Here is an 18,144-nt window from a genome sequence, read left to right on the forward strand (position 1 = left end):
CCCTACCTTTTCCCAATATCTTTCGGAAAAGATATTGACTATCTAACTGATCTATGCCCCTCATTATTTTATAGGCCTCTACAAGATCACCTCTAAACCTCCTGTGCTCCAGCGAAAAAAGTCCCAGTTTATCCAACCTCTCCTTACAACTCAAACCATCAAGTCCCAGTAGCATCCTAGTAAATCTTTTCTGTTAACTTTCTAGTTTGATAATATTCTTTCTATAATAGGATGATTAGAACTGTACACAGTATTCCAAGTGTAGCCTTACCAATGTCTTGTACAACTTCACAAGATGTCCCAACTCCTCTTTTCAATGTTCTGACCAATGAAACCAAGCATGCCAAACGCCTTCTTCACCACTCTGTCCACCTGTGACTCCACTTTCAAGGAGCTATGAACATGAACCCCTAGATCTCTTTGTTGTGTAACTCTCCCCAATGCCCTACCATTAACTGAGTAAGTCCTGCCCTGGTTTGATCTATCAAAATGCATCACCTTAAGTTTATCTAGATTAAACTCCATCAGGCCCAATTGATTAAGATCCCGTTTCAGTCTTAGGTAACCTTCTTCACTGTCCACTATGCCACCAATCTTGGGTGTCACCTGCAAACTTACTAACCATGCCTACTAAATTCTCGTCCAAATCCTCAACATAAATGACAAATAATAGTGGATCCAGTATTGATTGCTGAAGCTCACCACTAGTCACAGGCCTCCAGCTTGAAAAACAACCCTCTGCAACCACTCTCTGTCTTCTGTCATCAAGCCAATTTTGTATCCATCTGGCTACCTCACCCTGAAACCTGTGAAATTTAACCCTGTGCAACAGCCTACCATGTGGTATCTTGCCAAAAGCCTTGCTAAAGTCCATATAGACATCATCAACTGCACTGCCCTCATCTATCTTCTTGGTTACCCCTTCAAAAAACTCAATCAAATTTTGAGTTGAAGAGATTCTGAAGAAGTACATTATTTTGTGAAGACCATCTTATGGAACTTAGTTTGAAGGGGAGCTGTCCGATGAGATTCAGTTGCTAAACGCATGAGCAAAAACAGCTGGAATTCTAGCTGAGGAAGTCTGAAAATGGTGTCATGTGCTGAGTGAATGGTGCAGTAAATCTTAGAGATTTAGCTTTGTTTATGAGCAATTTTATGTACAATTTGTGGTCTACATTGACCTTAGATTTCTTGTTAATGCATGTTAGTTTTTTGTTAATTTTGATTTGATTTTTAAAGTACAAGTTATTAAAAGTAAAATTTTGTCCAGTAGTTTTGCATTGGGGTTGTCTGGTAAATCCAATTCTCTTGGATTTGCTGATCTTCACAAGAATAATAACCACATTCTTGGCAGTTCCTGCATGCCCTTCTCCCTGCCCTTTCCTCCAGATCTCACAGAATGACAACTCAAATGTAAAGCTGCAGTCTGTTAATTACTGTTACTTAAACATGTAACAATTGGTTAAACTGGCACTTAATAGCCAGATCATAGCTCTAGAATTGCTAATAATGAAAGGTGATGAACATTTTCTGCTTGATAGAAGTTAATTTGAAAAATTAATTGGGGCACTTCTGAATTAATGAAGTACACTTTGCCGTCCTGGAGTTGTAACAAAAACATCAGGTTATCCTTACACATGAAGGTGTGTTGATTCAAAGCTCCCAAAAAAGATTGAAGGCAGTTTGGAATGTATGTCTAAATACTTTCAACTAAAAACTGGTCTCTCTAGCTCTGAAATAGTGAAATTAAAGTCCCAGCCTAGAGTCTCATTCAATGGAGGCGAACATTACAGGGTCAGATGGATCTGAGTCAATGCATCACTTCACAGTACCTCCCATTTTCCAGTCACTTAAGCTTCTATTCTTAAAATGGCTGTAGAAAATTTACACAGATTAGAATATGCATTGATAAAATACTTTGAACAGGGAGCGTCTATGATCTGTGAACCTAAATTGCATAATGTGTGAGGACGAGCACAACAGACTTTCCTGATTAGAATGCAACTGTGCCTCTTTGAAAAAAAAAGGCCTAGATTTTGTGGTCAGTGACAAAAAGATTCTGCTCACCACCAACCTGCAAGGAAATTTCCTACAAAGATTTACCAAACCCTGCAGTACAGATCGCACTCTTCCCAGTGTTAATTTGAACTTGGTGCCAAGTCAAAGGGATTTCTAGGCATCCAGCAACAATGATTTCATCAAAGGCGGTAAGAAACTATTCACACTGAAGTATTCTTACAACAACAAACCAGGAAGAAAACTCACTGATTAGCCTTCACTTTCATAAATTGTACACAGGGGAAAACAAATGATTGAGCTAATGATTGTCACCCATTAGAAGCTGAAATTTTGTTTAAAAATTTTAAAATGATAATATTGAAAAACTAGATTTTTAATCAGAATGGAAAAAAAATCAACATTGCACATAAAAGTGTTGCAGGATCAGGAGTTTATTCAGCAGTAATTATGCTTTAATACGTTGTTAAAATCTAGTCGTACCTTAATAACAAAATGCAACCTTTTTCAGGGTTTTTTTAAAAGTGATATTACAGTATAAAAATGGGATGTTCTCATTAGTTTAGTGATTTCTGCAGTGACTTTCGCAGCACACCTAATGAGGAAGCAGAGAAGTACTGACAGCAACTTCCAGATTCCTACATTTTACTGTGAATGTGTGGACTCCAGACGTAGTTGTCAGTTTCAGAGATGTAATGACAGTGACTGCTGACAGATTCACAATCATTAATATTGCAAAATCTGGCCCAGTGGCTCAAGCTGATAAAGAAATACCTTAAGATAATTTGCAACCTTGATCATGCTGGAGAAAATAGAATCAATCAGTCGGAATATCTGTGACAGTTGGAAAGGATTGTAGAGCATTAAGAAAAAATATTGTTGAATATTGCCAGCTCCAGGTGGCAGGGTTGGAGATAGGGTCTTCAGAATTCAGTTGGGAGCCAGGAATGTTCCCAGGGAGGGCAGTAAATTAATACTGTTAAGGCCCTAACTGGGGAAATTCTGCTGACAGCAATGTGGTTCTCTGTTACATGCAGAGCCCACTGGCAATGGAGCAAACCTCTCTGTGGCAGTCCATTCCTGCAGCACCAAGGAGCCATCCAGTGGAGTCCACTGTTCTCCCCCCTCTATCAGTACATTTGATTTTATCCCTCAATGTCTCCCTCCAGCTCAATTCTCCTAGCGAGGTTGCTGAGGTTTCAGAGTTGCCAGCCCTCTAATTAGGTCTGCAACATCAGGAGCCCTCCTGGCCAACTCAGAGGAGGCCACCACTGTGCTAGTTCTGCTTTCATTAAGCACAGGCTCAGGATCCCCATTTGATCCTGAAAACTTGTGGAGAAATTCTGCCTATTGTTACAAGTTACAGAAAGTAAAATTCCATTTCTTTAAGAACCACGTTAGATATTCATTATATTGTGAAACCTCGTTAGACCAAACTTTATGAACTTGGGGATCACATATGATAATCTCTAAACTCACAACCAAGATGATGAATGAGAAATATTCTGGCATTGTTAAAATTAAATGGTTAACCCATTGGTTCAAACTTGCTGGACATAATGAAGCTCCTGTAAATGTATCAGCTGAATTCTGTTGTTACAATTCTTTGAGCAATGACAGAAAGCTTACTCTTACTGCTGCTATACCCACTACAACCTCCAGCAAAAGTCTTTTTGCTTTGATTAATCTGAAGAAATTGCCCTCTTATTACTAAATGCTGTGAAGGATCTTAAAAGTACTTCAAGTTATTCATAGAATGATAGAATCTCTACAGTGCTGAAGGAGGCCATTTGGCCCATCGGGTTTGCACTGACTCTCTGACAGAGTGCCTGACCCAGGCCCTATTCCTGTAACCCCATGTATTTAATCCACTAATCCTCTTGACCTACACAGTTTGGGAAACTGAGAGGCAATTTAGCATGGCCAAGAGTAGAACAGAACTGGAACACTCAGAAGAAACTTTGGGGAGAGAGCGGGAAAGTGGAACTGATCCACTGCAGATCAGCCATGATCTTACTGAATGGCGGGGAAGGCTCAAAGAGCTAGATGGCCTACTCCTGCTCCTATTGCTCATGTTTTTAGAAGAAACCCATGCAGGCACAGGGAGAATTTGCAAATTCCACACAGTCATTCAAGGCCGGAATTGAACCCGGGTCCATGGCCCTGTGAGGCAACAGTGCTAACCACTGTGCCACTCTGCTGCCCTATTTTAAGGGGTGAAGTAAGATGGCTTGCTAAGACTGGAAGGGATTTTCCTTCTGGCATTTGTGATCAATTAAAAAAATCATATTTCCTGAAACATTTTGTCTTTTATCATTGTAAAATAAGCTCTTGCCAGTTAACACTTGGCCTTATTTAAAAAGTAGCAACAGGACACAGACAAATTAAAAGACAGATATGGTGCCAGACATCAATTGCTGAATTCCTTCCATGCACATAGATTCCTGAAAGTTGGCACCCAGGTTGATAGGGTTGTTAAGAAGGTGTACGATGTGTTAGCTTTTATTGGTAGAGGGATTGAGTTTCGGAGCCATGAGATCATGTTGCAGCTGTACAAAACTCTGGTGCGGCTGCACTTGGAGTATTGTGTACAGTTCTGGTTGCCGCATTACAGGAAGGATGTGGAAGCATTGGAAAGGGTGCAGAGGAGATTTACCAGGATGTTGCCTGGTATGGTGGGAAGGTCTTATGAGGAAAGGCTGAGGGACTTGAGGCTGTTTTCATTAGAGAGAAGAAAGTTGAGAGGTGACTTAATAGAGGCATATAAGATGATCAGAGGATTAGATAGGGTGGACCGTGAAAGCCTTTTTCCTCAGATGGAGATGGCTGGCATGAGGGGACATAGCTTTAAATTGAGGGGTGATAGATATTGAATAGATGTCAGAGGTAGGTTCTTTACTCAGAGAGAGTAGTAAGGGAGTGGAATGCCCTGCCTGCAACAGTAGTGGATTCGCCAAAATTAAGGGCATTTAAATGATCATTGGATAAATATATGGATGATATTGGAATAGTATAGGTTAGAAGGGCTTTAGACTGGTTTCACAGGTCAGTGCAACATTGAGGGCTGAAGGGCCTGTACTGCGCTGTAATGTTCTATGAATCCTTCATCTGGCTTGTTCAGGTGGGAAAAACAGGATAGGGGGAAAGGAGTGGCAACAACCTTAAGAATGATTAAGAAACTGAGTTCTTGATGAACAAGTCATGAAGTGGCGTTTCGCTCAATTTTAATGTATGAGTTTGGTGCTTCAAACAAGAAACCAGAAAATGATTTTAAGGCAGCTTATTTGAAAACAAGACAACTGGAGTCATTAAAAATGATATTCATGACTTTGTTGACTAGAAACTGAAATATCTTCCTCACAAGTGAAAGTTTGGTTCTGGACTCATGCGAAACTTATGAATAACAATAATAAATAATCAAAACTGCCCCAGAAAATAATAATGCCTCTAATTTGCTGTCACAATAACACTGAGGATCATGATACTGGCTGTCATTTAAATGCAAATGTTAAATTATCCTCAATGAGGGCAGGTGAACGGTTAAACAGGAATACTAAAAACTATTGTCTATCATGCACTGCTCTGAAATTAACTTAATAAGAATGACATTTCACCATCATCCTCACCACTGAAATGCACTGAATGCCTTTGAGTTATTGTATTTGCACAGTAGATTCTCCACAAATGCTAGGAACTAAACTAGCTACAGAAGATTAATTCCTGTCTGTTTCAATTGAAGTCCCCATTTAACAATCTGTTATTAGTTAATTACTGCTAATAAACATTCCTGACACTGAATAATAATGATTACAAGTGTGGAGTCACATTCCTTCAGAAAAGTGTTGCAGATTTTAAAGACGTAAAATTTAAAATCGTTTTTTATAGTCCTCCATTCTGTCACATTTTCCTTTTTCTCTTAATCCAATCTTCCTTCCCCCTCTTTATTTTTCTTCTGCTGCCTGATTTGGTATTGCATAATTTACAATTCCTTCCTAGTGCTGTTAATTTCACAATCCTTCAATCTGATTAGTTTAGATTAGGGAAGCATGGTTGCTTGTCCTGAATGCTCAGATGCCAATAACAAGTTTTCCTCACTGTGACATTATCAGCTCATATTTTCAACAACTTGCCACACAAAAAATTGAAAAGCCTAAATGTGGAAGGCTAAGTTGAATTAACAGCAAGTGCTGCAGCAAATTATTGCTCATTGTGAAAATGTATTGGTTATCTCAGGCTACTTACAGATGAGCAAGGCCATCCCTAATCTTCATTCATTTCAATTCATAAAAGGGGAAAAGTTCATCTCATGAATTGCGTAAATCAATCCAACTCCTGATATTTGAGCATTTAATCTAGCCTGGTATTTGAACTCTGAACTGAGGTGTTATTCAAGTGCTAGTATTGATAGAGTTTTTTTTTGTTATTACACAGTATGGGCTTGTCTATGTTCCTTTTTAACGATTGGATAGGAACTGCAGCAGATGTAATTTTGGTTTAAACATTTGTAAAGATATTATTTTGGGTTGTTAGTAAATTTGTGACGTAATGCTTGACGACATGCATTCCAAGATAATTTGTTAGGCTATAAACTCCCTTTATTCACTAACTTTTGGAATTAAGTTTATACTGTATTACAATAAATCAACTGGCCTTTCGAACCCCCAGTGCAATTTAATAAAGAAAAGATTACAGGTCGACTAACAACTCTTGAATTCAACCATCTCATGAATACTTTGTACGAGGAAAGTGAAATGATGCCCAAGGAAACCAACCAAACAAGTTCAGCAAGAGAATGAGGGCAAGTGGCTGCATTTACCTGCCCAGCCTGGAAAATGGGAGAAAAAGAACAGCTAATCTTAATCTGACCATAACATTTTTAGCATCCTTATCTGTAGACATTTGAGACCTTCGGAATGTTGGAAAACTCGTGAACAATAACATTTTTAAAACTTAGAACAGGGGCCGCATAAAAACAGGACAATTTTATTCATAAAAATTAGAATGGTATGCAGTTTCCCACTGAATATGTACATTTGGCTGTATACACTACCTGTGGCAATGCCATCAAAAAGTGACAGTACTCGAACAGGTTTTCTCTTCTCAGCAGCAATGGGTGCAAACAACTTTGGTGGGTCCTGCAAATTTAAGTAAATAAAAATGTTAAAAGAATTTCAGACCAGTGCATGATATTACAAAAAAATCCCTTGGGTATACCAGATTACGCTAGTGGATCACCCTTGGAGAGGTTGATTGCTGAATGAATTGCAATTAAGTTTTTTTTCTATTTTTAATATAGTATTTTGTTGAAGTGTGAAGCAAACATTTTGCATACAGAGGTCTGACGGATAAACACGATGTGGTTAGGGATGTTTAATTCTAGTGTTTCCTTCATCTCTGTGGGGATCAAGTCTTTCATGGAATCACAGAACACTTCAACCTAATTAATCTTCTGCACTGCTTTTATTTCTGTAATGTAATCTGGCACACTTTGGCTAAATTTTCCCAGCTTAGATGAGGTGGAATGGAAACGGGACAGTAGAATCATGGCTACTGAGGAAAATGGGTGGAAGCCCCAACTCAGTTCCCAACCTCTGAGGGCAGGGGAGTGAACGGCCCATGAAAGAGGCTATTCCTATTAACAAAGTACTTAAGGTCATTGTGTGTTAGTGAAGAGCTGGCCCGGGTAAGGTTTTAACATTTTTAGTGAGGCAGATTCACTTTAGCAGCTGGCTGGTATCAAACCAACTTAATTGAGATGAGGGCAGGATCAGCTGCAAGCTCAAGTGAAAAGCTTGGAGTTTGAAGTGGCAATGAAGACACTGAACATGGCAGAGAGATCCCACCCCACAATATAGACTAATTTTAAAGAACATTTCACCACCCTACACTCTCCCAGGTTCCAAGCCTCCCATTACCCTCTGTAGTGTGGACATTTTAACTTTGACAAGCCCATCTCCATTTGTGCATCCTTGTTGGTTCATTGGACAATTAAGTCCCCGACTTAATCAAAATAGTGGCTGTCTCCTACTTCACACTGGGGATAAATTTCTGCTGGAATTGGATATTAGTCGTGATTCCCACCTGACTCTGTTTCTCCAATTCTCCTTCATGAGTTCCTCTTTCTCCTCCATCTCAAAACACTGATCCCAGCTTCTGATTTGGTCTCAGGGTGTTTTGCTGCTGGAAAGGTGAGCATCTTTGTTGCTCATCCCGAAATGTCTTACAGAAGGTGAGGCACCTTACTGAACTAGTGCCATTCATTTGGTGCAGGTACGCTCATAGTACTGTAATTAAAGGACTTTGAGGTTTTTGACCCAGTGACAGTGAAACATAAGCAATATCCACATCATGGTGGTTTGTTACGTGGAGGTGAATGTGCAGGTTATGGTGTTCTCATGCACCTGCTGTCTTTACCCTTTTAGCTCATGGAGATCACAGGTTTGGAAGGTCAAAGAAGGCTTGGTGAATTGCTGCAGTGCATCTTGTAGGAGACACACAAAGTCCTGACCCTTCCTTTACCATTCCTTCTCCTTTGCTGCATTTGTCTTCCACTCATGATCATCGATCTTCTGTTTTTACTGCCATCTATTTGTACCTTTTATTACTATCTGGTTTGATGTATATGTTCCCTTTGTATTGTTAGTCATTTCATCAGCTGACCCCTTTCATTACCAACTTATTTATACTTATGGTCATCCATTATTTTCCATTATGAGGGGAGATGGTTGCACAGCAGTTATATTGCTGGATTAGTAATACATAGACCAGGCTAATGCTCTGGGGACATGGACTTAATTCTCACCATGGCATCTGGTGGAATTTGAATTCAGTTAATAGAATCTGGAATTTAAAGCTAGTCTCAGTAATCTACCCTGTCTCACCTTCAACAATTTTATATATTTCATGGAGCTAGCCTCTCATTTTCTAAACTCTAGGAAATATGTCTACTTAATCTCTCCTTGTGGAAAAACCTTCATTTTCAGGTTAGCAAACTGTTACAGTGGAGTGCCATAAGGATCAGTTCTGGGGCCTTAACTATTGACAATCTATACCACTGACTTTGCTGAAGGGATCAAATATATGGTAGCCTTATTTGCTGATGACACAAGGATAGGTAAGAAAATAAGTTGTCGAGGACATAAAGGGGGCAATTCTATCATTCCAATCCGCTAATTTTTTGGCAGGTTGAGCTGGGAGATTTGTGCTTCTGCTGATTCATGGGATTCATGCATGTGTCCCGATGGGCATACAGCTCCCAGTGATGGAAATCCGACACGGTCAGGACCATGCAGGAAACTGGCGGGAAGACCAGGTAAGTTATTTTAATTTGATTTTAGTGTGATTTAAATGTGATTATCGGGCTCAGGACTGAATTCTCCTGGCCCGAGAGCGTCTCCCACCCCACCAGTATAATTTTACTCTGGTGGGGTTTGGAGTACCTTCCCACTTTCAGGGAATTAGCAGGAGACCCAGCTGGAGTGGTGGGGGGGGGGCAATTGGGTCCCTGAGGGGGCTGGAGAGTGGGGAGTGGTGCCCTCCTGGGTATGGGCTCTCTGGCAGTGCCAGCCTGTGCCCTCTGGTGCTGCCCAAGGGGCAAAGTGCCCATCTCAGGGGCACCTTGGCACTGCTCACTGGGCATCGGGCAGGTCCCACTGCTCCTCTGCAGATAGGATCAGTCAGGGCTGGAAGGAGGCCAGCGATCAGGGTAGCCGGGGTGGGGGGTGATGTCAGTCAGAGTGGTCTATCTCCCGTGGCAGGTAGGGTCTGCCAGGTGGAAGGAGTAGCATCACTGGGGGAAGTTGGAGATCAGGATGCTCCGAGACAGGAGCAGAGTTGGGGTTGGCCCAGGAATGGTCATGTGGCTGCAATCAGGCCAATGCTGGGGGGAGGGGGGTGAAGGTGCAGGCCTCCGCATATTCCAGGAATATGCAGAGGCCTGGAATTGTTGAACTCTGGCATGAATACGCACCCCATCCCCAAGCTTTTAATGATAATCACAATTGTGAACTCTGCATTGCACAGAGTGTGGGAGATTTGAGTCTGAACTCCCACTGAAAAAACAATCGTGGTGTAAATCACGCCATTTTTCCCACAAATTCAGCACTTAGAAATTTTTTGGGAGAATCGCCCCAAAGTGTCCACAATGGGATTAAGATAGGATAAATGAGTGGGCAAAACACATTGACTATATTGTGGGAAAATGTGAATTAGTCCACTTTGGCAGCAAGAATATTCATGATTTGAATGGAATGAGACTGCAGAATTCTACTGCACTGAGGGAGCTGGGTGCCCTGGTACATGAATCATAAAAGTTGGTATGCAGGTGCAGCAAATGATCTGGAAGACAAGTGGAATGTTGGCATTTATTGCAAGGGCTTTTGAGATAAAAACAAGGAAGTTGCTTCAGCTGGAAAGGGCCTTATTTAGACTGCATCTGGAGCATTGTGTACGGCTTTGGTCTCCTTACTTAACCAAGGTTATAACTGCATTAGAAGCTGTTCAGAGGAGGTTCACTCAACTGATTCCTGGGATGAAGGATTTAGCTTATGAGGAAAGTTTGTGCAGGTTGAACCTATATCCACTGGAGTTTAGAAGACTAAGAGGGACTTGCCAGTACGGTTGCTGAAAGGACATTTCCCTTTGTGGATAAGTTTAGAACAAGAAGACAAAATTTAAAAAATAGGGGGTCTCCCATTTAAGACTGAGATAAGAATTGTTTTCTCTCACAGGGTCATTAGTCGGTGGAGTTATCTTCCTCAAAGAATAGATCATTGAATACATTCAAGGCCAAGCTAGATAGATTTTTGATCGACAAGGATTATGGAGGCAGAGAAGAAAGTGGAGTTGAGACAATAATTGTAACATTTATGATCTTATTGAATGGTGGAGCAGGCTCGAGGCCTGAATGGTCTATTTCTGCTTGCAATTCTTGTGTTCTTCTGTGTTCATTGCTGTGTCTTGAAGGCAAATATATCCTTCTTTAGATGAGACCACGCCAAACACAATATTCCAAGATGTAGACTCACCAAGACCCTATACAATTATACTAAGAACTCTTTACTCTTATATTTCAAAATGGCACTGCAGTCATCAGCTCAGCATTGCATGCTGATTAACATCATGTTCTTCCCATTCTATAGACTTGCAGCAGACGTTCCCTGCATTAATCTACCGCCCAGCACACTAATGCCTGCAATAGTAAAGCTACTGCTGCAATTCACTCCACATGTATGTGTGCATACTGTGGACACCATTTTGGAGTTCGAAAGGTAATGGCTACACCAAACAAAATGAATCCAAATTCTTGGCCAATAATCTTGTCCAGTGCATTATCGACTTGTTAGTATCAGAGATTGGGTAGTGTGATCCTCTCAACACCAACTAATATACCAAATATTTATTAGTCAAATTGTATGGTGACACAATGCAGGTGCAATTAGTTAAGATGATTTATGTTGAATGAAACTAGGATATTTTGACGCCACAGGGGTTGGGTAAGTTACAAATTTAGAATGTCTAGAGACAAGCTAGACAGGTTGTATTTGGGAGCTAGGTGAACGAGTTGGCAATTCAGCCCCCTACATCTGTTCCACAAGCACGCAGTTAGATCATGTCAGATCTGTACCTTAGCTTCATTGATTCACCTTAGTTATGTAAATTGTAAAAAAAAAATCAACCTCAGTTTCAAAATTTTCAACCTTAATAGCTTTTAGTGGAGAGAGTGCCAGATTTCCAATACCTCTTGTTTCCAGACCGGGTGGAAATTTACGAGAAAAATTCGAAGTGTCCAGCCAGTGTGAAAATGGGACAGTTGCAGATCCATTTCTTCAGCGAGCTTTTACTTCCATTCCTTTGCGCGTAGTGCTTGAAAAAATGGGCGAGACTGTTTCTAGCTACTATGGGAAACAGGTGGGGCTTAACTCACCAGCCAGTCTGATCAGGCAGCAGATGGAACTAATGCGTGTGTGTGGACCTCTGTGGCTACTCATGTGCAATTCCAACAACAGAGGCCTGACAGAGAGATCTGTCAGACCTCTGGTGTTGGAGCCAGCCTCAACTCAGTGCTTCCCCACCCCCAATTGTGGGGACCCACAGCTGATTGTGAGGCCCACACCGTCTGAAAATATAGCCCTTGCTGCCCCTCTGCCCAGACATTGTGTTCACCTGTATGGTCTCCAGCAGAGCGTACAATGGACTCCGCACCAATCGCATGCAGAGCGGTAGTGGGTCCCCTCCCTCCCCCACTGATCACAGCACCTCTCCCCTCCCCCACAATTGGGCTGCTGTGACCTGGCCCTGTCCCTCATAGGGCCAGCTCCCTCCATGCCCTGCCCCCTTCAGGTCCTGCCCCCTTCAGGCCATGCCCCAGCACTGCCTGGTGGGCATTGCCAAGGTGCCAGACTGGCACTGCAAGGGGCCAGGTGAGCATTTCCAGGCTGGCACTGCTCAAGGGACACCCCCCTCTTCCCTCAACCTCTCAGCAGGGCCTAATGGCCTCCTGTTCTACCAGCAAGGGCAACACGACTGTTCCCCGTTCAAGGGAAGCAACTGCTTTTGTCACCGGAGAGAACTTTTCCCGACGAGGCTGCAAAGGCAAGTGAGCCTGGGATCGCAAAACACAGGCAGAGAAACATTTCAATAAATTTGAATAATTTATTCAGCCTCTCATCAGAAATGGGCAAGAGGCTGACCGTGCTGAAAATCATGTGCCGGTAAGATTGCGAAAGCCGAGAAATCAGATGCAGTCCTGATTTCTTTGCTCTTTCTCCATTTTATTGGCTCGCTCCACCCATCATTGTGTGGGCCATCATCCCTGAATGGTCCGGCTCCAATTCCAGGTTACAAATCGAACCCCATATCCAGAGTGAGAAATGGGATTTTAGTGGGACTGGGGTCATAATCACCTGACAGATGGGTCTGCTACCCAGTTAGTGGCTGAGGTTTGGGAGTGGGGAGAGGATGGTGGCAATTAAGGGGGGATATGAAGATGGGGGTACCAGGGAAGTGAAGCACATTCTGGCCTGCGCAATGGCTGCCTGAGCAATGCCTGTGCAAGCTCTTTAAGAAATGAGAGGATCTTCTTGTTCAAAGTGGCCAGGACAAATGGAGAGCTGTGATCCATGCATAGGGATATGTTTTGACACAAATTTTATGACTGCTTAGTACTTTTTTGGCCAAACTTTCACATTTTTTGCATTAAATGAAACTATTTCAGGTTTACATTGTGTTCCTGCCCATTTATAGAATCTCTGGAGATCAGAAGCCAAGTTCTTATCAAACAAACTCAAGCTGTCCAATTACCAAAACCAGGGACTTTACTTCCTCATCTACCTTCCACGCTCCTTCTCCATTCTCAGGAAAATCACCACAGTTGGGAACATCTCAATCATATTACATTTTATCATATCTTTGAAATGAAAGCACATGAAAATTATACTCACAAATTCCTGGTCGTGATTATTAGCAAAAAACTGTTGGAGCCGAACTGGCCAATCCTCTCTCCGCCTTAGCAGTCCAAAGATTCCTTTATGATTGCACATGTAACAGTTCCAGGGATCTTCTTTAATAGCTGCCTGTGCAGCGCCTGGTCCAACCAGTAAGTCCACACATTCCACACAGAAACACCTTTATGTACAGAAAATGGAGCATCATCACTGGATTTAGTGGCAAGGTCAAGACTCAGTGATAAGACTGCTGCATCCTCCAGCTCTGGTGGGAGAAGAAACTTGGCGCCAATACTTGCACAAAAAAATTCTTAGTTATTTAAGAACAGGCCAATATAACTGAAATAATAAACTGAATATTTGACCATTTTCAACAGTGAGATTGAATACTATGTAATTCACATTAAAGAAACAAAACATTAAAAATTAAAGCCTCTGTTTTCTCCTATTGGTACATAAGCAGATGCAAATGTTAGCAGGGATTTCTCAGAAATAATAATGTACTTATAGCAAATATTTCTCACAGAAACAAAGTTAACAAATTACTTCGTGCTATTAGCATATTGCTGCGTGTAGCAACTTTCTCTGTCTTGCTCTTTGCTGTGATATTTGACGCTGAGATAAGCTTCTGGTCACGTGTCTCCACCTCTGTAACACTGCCTGACTTCACCCCTGCTTCAGCTCATCTGCAGCTGAAATGATCATTTTATCTTTAGACTTGGTTACTGCAAGGTACTTTTGACTGACATCCTATATTCCATCCTCCATAAATTTGAAGTCACCCAAAACTGCTGCCTCAGTCCTTACTCCCCCTAAGTCCTGCCCATCCATTACACCTAAACACACTGAGCTCATGGTCAAGCAATGCCTTGATTTTAAAATTTTCATTCTTATTTTCAAATTCCTCCATAGCCTTGTCCCTCACTGCCTTTACAGTCTCATCAATCCCTGCAACACACCAAAATATCTGCACCCATTTAATTTTGGTCTCTGAATCATCCCTGATTTTATTCACTCCACATATGGTGGTTGTGCCTTCACCTGGCAATGATCCAAGCTCTTCAACTGCCCCCTTAACATCTCCACCTCTCCACTGTTTTTTCGCCTTGAAGAAGATGCTTAAAAATCTCTTTGAAACCAGGTTCTCCGGTTTCCTCCCACGGTCCAAAAGATGTGCTGATTAGGTGCACTGGCCATGCTAAATTCTCCCTCAGTGTACCTGAAGGGATGCCAGAGTGTGGTGACTAGGGGATTTTCATAGTAACTTCATTGCAGCATTAATGTAAAAGTACTTGTGACACGAACGAATAAACTTAAATTTCTTTTCGCAAGGACGTTTTATGTTGTTCGGTGCCTAATTTTGAAGTATAACACCCTGCTGACATTCCTTGAAATGTTTTATTATGTTAAAGGCACTATATTAATTTAAGTTGTTGTTTTTGTTGCGTTCTATTTTAACAATGGAACAAAGCCACCTTCTGAAGCCATTGGATGGAGTTTTCCTGTGACAGGTTGACTGACAGAAGTTTATCACAACTCCGTTTCTATCTGCTGCTGTCAACCTGCTCTAAACCCATCAGATTTTTCAAGGTATGGATGGGGCCCCAGTACGACTTATGACTTTTATTGGAATTTTATCTCTAGGCCTGTAGCACCTGTAAAGTAGTCAGTTGAAAATGATCTGGAATTTAACCAAGGCCAGGAGAGAAAACATACCTGAGTGCAAAAGCAAGATACAGAGCTCCCAAATTTCTTAATCAGCCAGTAAAGGTTTCAATGGTCTTGTGACACTTTGGAAAGTGACCCTGTCTCTCAGCACTCAGATTCAATTCCCATTCCAGGACTTGATAGACAAGGACATTATGAATGTGACAAAACAGGCTGAGTATCACCTTGTAAACCCTTCAAGCACATGCCAATGGCAGCTGGTGAGAGTGGGAGAGATTCCTGGTCAGTCAGGTGGTGGGGACGGATGATGGGATGGAAGTGAGGTCAGGGGTGCTGATGTCTCAGTTGATTGAGCAGTGGCTCTGATTGGTGCCATTAACACAGGTTTCAATTGCCGTTCTGGCTGGGGTGGATTTGGGAACTGCATCCTTGGACAATCCAACGTGGAAGTCATGGCGATTTGGGTAGGACATGCCTTTGGGCAGCAATTGAAGTAGCAGAAGAAAGATTTCATTGCCCAAAATAAGGTACAGAATTTCTCTAATTGAGCGGCAATTGGCAACATACTGCAGCAACTGAGAGAATGAGAGATTGTAGCATTGTATGCTCCAGGATGTGGTTGTTCAATGGGGAGTTCAGGATATAGTGAATGACTGCCTGCAGTAGTAGCATGCAGGAAACAGGGTCTACAATGAAACTATGAATAACTGGAACCATCCAACAAATACTTCAAAGGAAATTTGAAAGCCAAGAATATTTTTTTATTCATTCCTCGGATGTGGGTGTTGTGGCTGGCTAGCATTTATTGCTCACCCCTTGTTGCCTTTGAGAAGGTGGTGGTGAGCTGCCTTCTTGACTTGCTGCAGTCCATGTGCTGTAGGTTGAGCCACAATGCTGTTAGGGAGGGAATTATAGGATTTTGACTTAATGACTGTGGAGACGGTGTGGATTTGAGTCAGGTGAGAACTCGAAAGTTGAAAATCTTTCAAATCCCCACCTCAAACTGCTTTTTTAAATATGTATTTGTTAGTCGGATGTGCGCATTACTGGCAGACCAGAATTTATTGTCATTCCCTAATTGCCCTTGAGAAAATGATAGTGAGCTGCCTTCTTGAACTGTTGCAGTCCATGTGTAAGCACACCACTGTTCAGAAGGAGCTTACAAGATTTTGACCCAGTGACAGAGAAAGAGTGATGACTTAACTCCAGGTCAGAATGGTGTGATGATTGTAAGGGAACTTGCAGAAAGTGGTGTTCACATGCTTGTCCTCCTAAGTGGCAGAAGTCAAAAGTTTGGAAGATGCTGCTGAAGAAGCTTTGTTGATTTACAGCACTGCATCTTGTAGATGGGACACACTATTGCCATTGTGTGTCAGTGGTGGAGGGAGTGCACATTCAAGGTGGTCGATGGGATGCCAATTAAGCAGGGTGCCTTGTCTTGGATGGTGTCAAGCATCTCAATTGCTGTTGGAGGTGCACTCAGCCAAGCAAGCGAAGAGCATTTCATCAAACTCCTGACTTGTGCTTGGTAGATTGTGAGCAGGCTTTGGGGAGTCAGGAGATGAATTAATTGCTGCAGAATCCCCAGCCTCTGAACAATTCTTGTCGCTACGATATTTATATTCCAATGTGGAAGCGCCTGGATTTTGAGTAGGGGTTTCAGAGATGTTTATTGCCATTAAACTATCAAGGGGAGATGGTTACATTCTCTTTTGTTGGAGATGGTGATTGCCGTGTGATGTGAATGTTACTCGCCATTCATCAGCCTAAGCCTGGATACTTTCCTGGTAATACTGCATATGAACACAGACTACCTCACTATCTGAGGCATTGCAAATGATGCTGAACATTGTGCAATCAATTATGAAGCAGTTGAAGATGGATAGGCCTTGAACACTACCCTGGGTAACTCCTGCAGCAATATCCTGGGACTTAGACGACTGACCTCCAATGACCCCAACCATCCTCCTTTGTGCTAGGTTTCACTCCAGCCAGTGGAGTTTCCACCCTGATTCCCATTAACTTCAATTTTGCAAGGGCTCTTAATACTGCATTCAGTCAAATGCTGAACTGATATCAAGGGCAGTTATTTTGGACATGTTTGGACCAAGCCTGTAATGAAGTCAGGAGCTAAGTGGCCCTGCTGGCACACAAACTGGCTATCAGTGAGCAAGTTATTCCTGTGTAAGTACTGTTTGATAGCACTGTTGACAACACCTTCCATCACTGTTGATGATCGAGAGTAGACTGATTGACAGTAATTGTCCATGTTAAATTTGTTTTTCTTTTGTCCTGGGTCTTGTGGACAAGATCTGAGAAATTCTTCACAAGGCCGGTGCTGCAGCTGTACTGGAACAAGTTGGCTGGAAGCATAAGGGATATGGGACAAGTGGTAGGTGACTTTAAGGTGGTGGGTTGGTTGCTAAAAGCATTTAAAGAGATTTTGTATATTTTACACATATCAATGGCTTTCCAAGGCTTTAAAAGACTTGCAGTTAAGAAGAACTGAATCTAATTCAGTTGAGGGGGTTGAACTATGAGAAGAGGCTGAATAAACTAGGCTTGTACTCGTTAGAGTTTAGAAGAATGAGGGGAGATCTCATTGAGATGTATAAGATGATGAATGGGATGGATAGGATAGAGGTGGTGAGGCTCTTCCCGCTCAGAAAGGACAGTAGGACTAGAGGGCACAGCCTCAAGATAAAGGGGGGGCGGTTTAGAACGGAGTTGAGGAGGAACTTCTTCACTCAAAGGGTGGTGAATCTCTGGAATTCTCTGCCCGTTGAAGTGGTGGAGGCTGCCTCGCTAAATATATTTAAGACACGGGTTGATAGGTTTTTGATAGGCAAGGGGATTAAGGGTTATGGGGAGAGGGCGGGAAAGTGGAACTGAGCCACGACAGATCAGCCATGATCTTATTGAATGGTGGGGCAGGCTCGAAGGGCTGGATGGCCTACTCCTGCTCCTATTTCTTATGTTCTTATGTAATTACAACACTGTTTTGTGGACTTGAAGA

General features: G+C 42.1%; 1 protein-coding gene across 11 annotated transcripts in view; it reads right to left on the reverse strand.

The window, feature by feature from the left end:
* Window positions 1-18,144, reverse strand: part of LOC145344930 (DNA (cytosine-5)-methyltransferase 3A-like) — a 505,928-nt gene that overhangs the window by 100,356 nt on the left and 387,428 nt on the right. For all 11 annotated transcript variants that reach the window (XR_013887006.1, XR_013887007.1, XM_080192264.1 and 8 more), the window contains 2 exons: window positions 13,458-13,641; window positions 7,067-7,151 (listed from right to left, as the gene is read on the reverse strand). Coding sequence is in view for 9 of the 11 variants with exons in the window: in XM_080192264.1 (XP_080048390.1) it covers window positions 7,067-7,151; window positions 13,458-13,641 (269 nt within the window). In the remaining 2 variants the exon portion in view is untranslated. The remainder of the gene's footprint in view (window positions 1-7,066; window positions 7,152-13,457; window positions 13,642-18,144) is intronic.

Source organism: Carcharhinus amblyrhynchos, chromosome 7, assembly GCF_965287045.1.
Source record: "Carcharhinus amblyrhynchos chromosome 7, sCarAmb.v2.hapA, whole genome shotgun sequence".
Taxonomy (NCBI): Eukaryota; Metazoa; Chordata; class Chondrichthyes; order Carcharhiniformes; family Carcharhinidae; genus Carcharhinus; species Carcharhinus amblyrhynchos.